Raw genomic sequence first — 9,005 nt, 5'->3', positions numbered from 1 at the left:
TTTTCGGAACGCTGATAGGGGAGGGGAGGGAAATATATCCCTGGTGGTGGGGTCCGTTTGGAGGTGGCGGAAATGACGGCGGATGATCCGCTGTACATGGAGGTTGGTGGGGTGGTAGGTGAGGACTAGTGGGGTTCTGTCCTGGTGGCGGTTGGAGGGGCGGGGCTCAAGGGCGGAGGAGCGGGAAGTGCAAGAGATGCGGTGGAGGGCATCGTCGACCACGTCTGGGGGGAAATTGCAGTCCTTGAAGAAGGAGGCCATCTGGGTTGTACGGATTTGGAACTGGTCCTCCTGGAGGAGAAGAAGGGATTGGGAATATGGGATAGCGTTTTTACAGGGGGCAGGGTGGGAGGAGGTGTAGTCTAGGTACCTGTGGGAGTCGGTCGGATTATAGTAAATGTCCGTGTTGATTCGGTCGCCCGAGATAGAATTGGAAAGGTCTCGGAAGGGGAGGGAAGAGTCTGAGACGGTCCAGGTGAATTTGAGGTCGGGGTGGAAGGTGTTGGTAAAGTGGATGAACTGTTCAACTTCCTCGTGGGAGCACGAGGCAGCGCCGATACATTCATCGATGTAGCGGAGGAAAAAGTGGGGGGTAGTGCCAGTGTAGCTGCGGAAGATGGACTGTTCCACATATCCACCCAGTTCAACACCAGCACCTCCACGTCATGACTTCAATTCCAATGGAGTGTGCCCAGTTCTTCCTTGATATCACTGAAGATTGCTGTGAAGGTAGCAGCCTACCATGTTTACTACCTCAGAGAATCAACCTAAATTAAATAATTTTCTCCTGGTCCATTTGTGTTAGAAGTTGCTAAGCTATTTACATTACATATGTTAACATATGTATAGCAATTTGAAGCCTTGTGGAATCCTGTGTTTTAAAGACATCTTGTGATAATCTTTCAGTTTGCATAATGATGTGAATGAAGTGAATGCATGCTATAAACCTGAAGAGTTGAGCCAATTTTCCTTTGTTTATAATTTGCAATCTCAATTTACTCAAACACATCATTTTCTTGCAGCTTGTCTAACATTGGCAACTCTTGTCTCCTTTTATACTGCAAAAACATTCATCATTTCATGAATCCACCTATTTGAAAACATCTTCAGTTTATGTAGAATTTAATTACAAGAGGGTGTATTTCCATGGACTGGAGGCATTCTGTTGTACTTTTCCTCCAGTTACAATAGAGAAGTGGAAGCACCTCCATGGAAATTTACCCCAAATGAGCTTGGTGTTTCCAATTATTATAAATAATTTCTAATAAATAATTAAATAAAATGTTGTTTTGATTTTGGACCCTATGAAAATACCAAGTGCCCACCCTCCAAATTCATGCATTTTACCACATGTAACCCAGTCAACACATTTTATGCAAATACACAAGAAAGGTCCATTGCCATAACAGTTATTCATCTGTATAGACCATTTGGAATCTTGCATCCATCTTGAAAAAGATGGAAACAAAATGCTGTATATGCATACACAAATACAACAACCATGGAATATCAGAAAATACTCCATCATGCCACACTTATTACTTTGTGCATTACAATTCAATCATTTCATGAGCAATTTTCACTTCAAAAAATGAATAAAATTTCCTGAAATACTTTTTAAACCACATTAAAAAGGTACAAAACATAAAAACAGTAAAAACAGCAGAAATAAGTTTTGCTCAGAGACGAAGTTGTCATAAGTTGTTACTGTTTGTCCAGCTGGACACTGGTGTGGTTTCAGGTGCTGCCTAGCTTATCAAAGATATAATGTACTTTACATGCCAACCACTCTCTAAGCGGACAGTAGTATTCACTGTGAAACTGCTCAAACTCTGGTGTCTGCCGGATTTCTCTCAGAAAAGAAGCATCAATGTCGGATTCCAGCAAGACCAAAAGAAGTGGGAAAGCAAACAGCATCAAGCCCAACCCCACCAGAAGAAGTTTCACAAAGCTTTTTGCGAGTGCGTTCAGATGTTTGTTGCTTGTTAACAATTCAAAGCTGCTGGTGAGTACTCGCTTTACATCCTTTAATTCTTCTTCTTCAGCAATCAGCGGTGTGGTTTCATTTGCATCTAGCTCATCATACAAATTTCCTTCATCCCTCTGATTTCCAAATGGGTGACTATTAAAGAGCAAGTCAATCCCACCATCTTCTACAGGAGTAGGCAGGACACTGGCACTTGGATTATACACTAATTCTGATATGGTTAAAGCTTCATCACTGTTTTCCTCTTTGTTCTCACATTTGAATTCACTCATCTCTCCTTTCTCACTCTGTGGCTCCTTCTCCTTTTCTGCTTCAGAAGGAGATTCATCATTCAACACCAACAACTCTCCACCTGAAAAGTACAAGAACAGTTAAAGATCTTAACATGACATTTCACAATCTTTCTCTTCCTGTTGAACCTAAGGCAATGTGTGAGAGACTGCAGGTCCAAACTTGTCTCCTACATTAAGCTTTCTAACTTTGTCTAATTACACCTTATTATCTTAAAAGCAATTTTCTCAAGTCATCTGAGAAACATGGACCTAATTATCCAATTGGAAGATGGTCACTGATCATTTGCTATTTTCTCTGACAAAACACAATCTGACTGCTGAAAGGGCATAGATTGTACTGGACTTAGAAAAGTGATTTTGATTACTACACTTGATAACATTCAGCACGGAGTTTAAGCAAGTGAATCTGAACATGATACGTTTCAGTAAAATTACACAGATTGGTCTCATGCTATCATTTTGCTGTCCATACATGTACAACTTCCACTATTTAGCATAAATTTTTAAATGATCAATATCCAAATAGAATCAACTGGAATACTGTGTTCAGTTCTGGGCCCTACACTTTAGGAAAAATGTCAAGGTATTAGACAGAGTTGAAAATAGATTTACTATCATTTAACTTAGGATGAGGAGAAACTGCAGTAACTTGGGTTGTTCTTGGTCGAGGAAGGGACAAGAAAAGATTTGACAGAGGTATTTAAAATTATGAAGGATTTTGACTGACTAAATAATGGGAATCTGTTTCCAGTGGCAAAAGAGTTGATAATCAGAGAGCATTGATTCAAGGTGTCTCTCAAAAGAGCCAGAAGCAACGTAAAGAAACTTATTTTTTATGAAGTGAGTTGTCGTGATCAGAATGTATTGCTGAAAAAGTAGTAAACAGAGATTCAGTGGTCATATTCAAATGAGAACTGGCTAAATATGTGAAGGAAATAAATCTACATGATTACGGGGAAAAGGGAAAGCAGTCTGATTAATCAGATTGTTATCTCAAAGAATCTATACATGCACAGTGGATTGAAACATCTCCTTTAGAGCAATGAGACCTGAGCAGAATACACAATGATGATGATGTATAATGATGTAAAGTTGATGTCAGTACCACATGATTATGTAGAGTGATCTGAAGCTCTATTAGAGTCTTCAGAAATGTGTATATCTGCAATGTTGTAAATGAAGAGTTCTGATAAACTAAAATATGTGTCAAATGCAGTCATTTAAGTGGCTAGTTTAGCTCAGTTGGCTACATGCTGGTTTGCAATGCAGAGTAACACCAACAGTATGGCTTAAAATCCTGCACCATTGAGTTTATCATGAAGGCCCCACTTTCTCAACTTCTCCCCTTACTTGAAGAGTGGTGACCCTCAGCTTAAAACCCCACCAGTCATCTCTCTCTAATGAAAGAGCACGGTAATGATGATTTTATTTAGTGAACCTCATGGTCAAGAAAGAAGAAAGAAAGGTTTTCAAGAATTATCTAAGATGTCAGAGTTATCAAAGGTAGCTGAGAACTTAGAAACACACTCAAAGACCAGGCATCAATGAGCACAGACCCAAAACAGTAGCTGGCAGAATAACCAGGGTCACAGTCAAAACTGCAGGTCCAGAGAGTCATAGAGTCAACCTTGCCACTTCCAGGTGACCAAGGGACTGAAACAGACTCAGAAGTGGGAAGTTTGGAAGAAAAGATTTATGAAGTTTAGAACAGCTTCAGAATTAAAGGGAAAAAGGACAAGACCTGTACGTGATGGAGACTATTGTGAATGATGTAGTTGCAGAACAGATTTTGGCGAAAATACAGAATCAAACAAAGACGTATTGAGGGCATTTCATGCTACTTCACCGTCAGCAGAAATTTAATAACATGAAAGAATTTTAAGTTCTTTAACTTTAAGAATTTAAAGAACATGTGAAGTGTAATCAGGGAAAACAGAGACATAAGGAAAGCATGGATTTGTTCATAAGTGACCTTTACCTGCTAGCAGCAAACGAGGAGGGATTGAAGGCAGAATTAATTTGCAACCTGAATGTAATCTGGAGTTTCACATGAGGTTTTCTCAGAGCTTTTACCAGTCAAAAAGGATTTGGTACGAGAGAAAACAGACAGATTGCTGAACACAGGGATAGCACATTTCCCAGTGAGGCCAACTTCAAAAGGGAACCTCCAAAATGTCCACCTTCTTTCTCAACCAAGGATTCCCCAGCACCATAGAGCTTCAATCAGGTCCAACTCATCTCCTGCACCTTCATCCTCATCCCCCTCTTCTCTCTCGCAACAGAGATAGTGTTTCCCTTATCCTTGTCAAAAAGTGTGGTGCTGGAAAAGCACAGCAGGTCAAGCAGCATCCGAGGAGCAGCAGAGTTGATGTTTCAGACATAAGTCCTTAATGAGGAATGCCCGAAACGTTGACTCTCCTGCTCCTCAGATGCTGCCTGACCTGCTGTGTTTTCTCAGCGCTACACCTTTTGACTGACCTCCAGCATCTGCAGTCCTTACTTTTTCCTCTCCCTTGTCCTTGCCTACCATCCCACCACCATCTACACCTAGAAGATCATCAAAAACCATTTCCGCCACCTCCAGTGAGTTGCCACTATCAGACATATATTCACCTCCCCTCCCTTATCCACCTCTCACAGGGACTGCTCTCTCTTGGACACCCTTGTCTACTCTTCCTTCACTCTCAACACCACCCCTATAGCCCACAGCACCTTCCCCAGCAACCACCAAAGGTGTAACACTGCCCATTTACTTCCACCCCCCTCATTATCCAAGGGCCCGAACATACCTTTCAGGTAAAGCAGTGCTTTACCTGTGCTTCTCACAATCTAGTCTAATGCATTCACTGCTCACAGTGTGGTCTCCTCTATGATGGGGAAACGAAGTGTAGACTGGTGACCGCTTTGCAGAATATCTAAGTTTTACCCAAAAAAATACCCTGAGCTTCCAGCTGCCTGCCACTTTAACACACTACCCTGTTCCCCAGCCAACATCTGTGACTCAGGCTTGCTGCAGTGCTCCAGCAAAGCTCAATGCAAGCTAGAAGAACAACAACTCATTTTCTGCTTGGGAACCCTGCAGCCCTCCGGACTCAACATCGAGTTCAATTATTTTAGGGCCTGAACTGCCCAATGTCCTAGCCCCCTACCACACACACCAGGCCTTGTTATCACATAGCCTGCAATTACACACTACCTATTGTTAGCGACTAACAGTCTCCATTAAAGCTATTCATCCTCCCAGCCAGATCGTTACCGACTTCTTTGTCTGTTCAACTGTTCATCTCTCTCTTTGGGCTCTATCTCTATCTATCATTTACCCTCCCCTAATCCTATCTTCTGCACATAAACCAACACATTCCTAGCTGCCATCAGTTCTGAGGAAGGGTCACTGGACCTGAAACATTAACTTTGATTTCTCTTCACAGGTGCTGCCAGACCTGCTGAGCTTTTCGAGCAACTTTTGTTTTTGTTTCTGATTCACCGCATCTGCAGTTCTTTCAGTTTTCACTAGAGTGGAAATGACTGCTATGAAAATGTTTGGCCAATTGAGGGGAAACCAGTTTAACAACCCAGTAAATACTGGGAAATGAATGCACTGGTCATACTGGAGCTCCATTTTGAAGTATACACGATCACTCAGACCAGTATGTGTCATTTGTAAGTTTTACTGTTATTATTCCACACACATTCTATGTAATAAGGTTGCCCCTCAAGTCCCTTTTAAATCTTTCCCTTCCCAATGAAAACCTCTGCCCCCTAGTTTTGAACTCCCCAACCCTAGGGAAATGATCTTTGCTATTCACCTTAGCTATGCCCCTCGTGACTTTCTAAAACTCTGTAAGGTCATCGGTCAACCTCCTATGCTCCAGTGAAAAGCATCCCAGCCTATCCAGCCTCTCTTTATAACTGAAATCCTCTAGACATGGCAACATGCTGGTAAATATTTTCTGAACCCTCTCTAATTTAATAATATCCTTCCTGTAGCACCTCGTCAACACCGTACAAACTCAGCATGATGTCCCAACTCCTTTACTCAATGGTCTGAGCAATGAAGGCAAGAGTGCTAAACATCATCTTAATCAGCTTGTCTACCTGTCATCCAACTTCCAAAGAATTATGTACCTGAACCCTTAGGTCTCCCTCTTTGACAACATAACCAAGGGACCTATCATTTTATAAATATATTGAAGGGAAGAGGTTAACCAGGGGAAGAGTTTTGCCCATTAGGGACCAAGGGGGCTACCTGTATGTGAAGCCACAGGATATTAGAAGGGTGTTGAATGAATACTTCTCTTCAGTCTTCACTCTGGAAAAGGAGAATGTAGGTACAGATTCCAGAAAAGAGGCTGTGAGGAACATGCACAGTTTGACATAGGGAAGGGGCAGGTGTTTGGAGGCTCTGTTGGGACTTAAAAACAGCCAAATGCCATGAGCCAGATGAATTGCATCCCAGGCTACTGTGGGAGGTGAGGCAGGAACTTACATGGGCTTTGACACAAATTTTTAATTCCTGGCTGACCACAGGGAAAGTGGCAAGGGCTGGAGGATGGCTAAAATGGTTCCACTTTTTAAGAGGGATGGTAGAGATGAACCAGGAAATTCCAGACTGGTGAGTCTCACATCAGTGGTTCAGTAAGAACAGAGAAAATGGTAAAAGAGGGGGTGATGTGGCACTGTTAGTCAAGGACAGTATTACGGTTGCAGAGAGGACGTTTGAGGATCCATCTACGCAGGTGGAATGGACTGTGACTAGAAACAGGAAAGGAGAGGTTACCCTGTTGAGAGTTTTCTATAGGCCTCCAAGTAGTTCCATAGATGTAGAGGATAGTTTAGCAAAGATGATCTTCGATAGGAGCCAGAGTGACAGGGTTGTTGTTATAAGGGACTTTAACTTTCCACATATTGACTGGGAATATTATAGTTCAAGTACTTCAGATGGGTCAGTTTTTGTCTAATGTGTGCGGGAGGATTTCCTGACACAGAATGTATACAGACCAAGAAGGGGTGAAGCCACATTAGATTTAATACTGGGTAATGAACCCAGCCAGGTGTTAGATTTGGAGGTAGGTGAGCACTTTGGTGATAATGACCACAATTCGGTTATGTTTACTTTAGTGATGGAAAGCAGGGCAGAAGTTATCGCTTGGGGAAAGGCAATTACGATGTGATCATGCAGGATTTAGGATGCATAGGATGGGGAAGGAAACTGCAGGGGATGGGCATAATTGAAATTGGAGCTTATTCAAGGACCAGCTACTGCGGGTCCTTTATAAGTATGTACCTGTCAGGCAGGGCGGAAGTTGTCCAGCGCGGGAGCCATGGTTTACTAAGGAAGTTGAATCTCTTGTCATGAGGAAGAAGAAGGCTTATGTTAGGATGAGATGTCATGGCTCAGGGCACTTGAGAGTTACAAGTTAGCCAGGAAAGACCTAAAGAGAGAGCTACAAAAAGCTAGGAGGGGACATGAAAAGTTGTTAGCAGATAATATCAAGGAAAACCCTAAGGCTTTCTATAGCTATATCAGGAACAAAAGAATGACTAGAGTATAATTAGGGCCAATCAAGCATAGTAGTGGGAAGTTGTGCATGGTGTCAGAGGTGACAGGAAAGTGCTAAATGAATACTTTTCATTAGTATTCACTCTAGAAAAAGGTAATGTGGTCGAGAAGAATACTGAGATACAGATTACTAGACTAGATGGGATTGAAGTGAATAAGAAGGAGATGTTAGCAATTCTGAAAGTGTAAAAATAATTAAGTCCTGGGCCAGATGGGATTTATCCTAGGACTCTTTGGGAAGCCAGGGAGGAGATTGCCGATCCTTTGGCTTTGATCTTTATGTCGTCATTGACTACACGAATAGTGCCAGAAGACTGAAGGATTGCAAATGTTGTTCCCTTGTTCAAGAAGGGGAGTAGGTACAATCCTGGAAATTACAGACATGTGAGCCTTACTTCCATTGTGAGTAAAGTAGTGGAAAGGGTTATAAGAGATAGGATTTATAATCAGCTAGAAAGGAATAAGTTGATTAGGGATAGTCAACACGGTTTTGTCAAAGGTAGGTCGTGCCTCACAAACTTTATTGAGTTCTTTGAGAAGGTGACCAAACAGGTGGATGATGGCAAAGCAGTTGATGTGGTATATATGGATTTCAGTAAGGCATTTGATAAGGTTCCACATGGTAGGCTATTGCAAAAAATACAGAAGCATGGGATTGAGGGTGCTTTGTGGTTTGGATCAGAAATTGGCTAGCTGTAAGAAGACAGAGGATTGTAGTTGATGGGAAATATTCATCCTGGAGTTCAGTTTCGAGTGGGGTACCACAAGGATCTGTTTTGGGTCCGCTATTGTTTGTCATTTTTATAAATGACCTGGTTGAGGGCATAGAAGGATGGGTTAGTAACTTTGCAGATGACACGAAGGTTGGTAGGGTTGTGAATAGTGACGAAGCATGTTATAGGTTACAGAGGGTCATAGATAAGCTGCAGAGCTGGGCTGAGAGGTGGCAAGTGGACTTTAATGCAGAAAAGTGTGTGTGATTCACTTTGGAAGGAGTAACAGGAATGCAGAGTACTGGGCTAATGGTAAGATTCTTGTAGTGTAGATGAGCAGAGAGATTTTGGTGTTCAGGTATATAAATCTTTGAAAGTTGCCACCCAGGTTGCTAAGGTTGTTAAGAAGGCATACGGTGTGTTAGCTTTCATTGGCAGAGGGATTGTGTTTC

At 42.1% G+C, this 9,005-nt stretch overlaps 1 protein-coding gene across 3 annotated transcripts in view; it reads right to left on the bottom strand.

The window, feature by feature from the left end:
* Positions 1–729: 729 nt before the first annotated feature.
* Positions 730–9,005, bottom strand: part of frmd3 (FERM domain containing 3) — a 218,879-nt gene continuing 210,603 nt past the window's right edge. For all 3 annotated transcript variants that reach the window (XM_043712851.2, XM_043712861.2, XM_087993336.1), the window contains one exon: positions 730–2,339. In XM_043712851.2, coding sequence (XP_043568786.1) covers positions 1,738–2,339 — 602 coding nt within the window. In that variant the 3' untranslated portion in view covers positions 730–1,737. The remainder of the gene's footprint in view (positions 2,340–9,005) is intronic.

This window comes from Chiloscyllium plagiosum, unplaced genomic scaffold (assembly GCF_037043375.1).
Source record: "Chiloscyllium plagiosum isolate Xiang-an unplaced genomic scaffold, Cpla_swu_hap1 HiC_scaffold_2, whole genome shotgun sequence".
In the NCBI taxonomy this organism is placed as follows: Eukaryota; Metazoa; Chordata; class Chondrichthyes; order Orectolobiformes; family Hemiscylliidae; genus Chiloscyllium; species Chiloscyllium plagiosum.
Note: the sequence above shows the minus strand (reverse complement) of the source record. Positions and strands in the feature narration are given on the sequence as shown.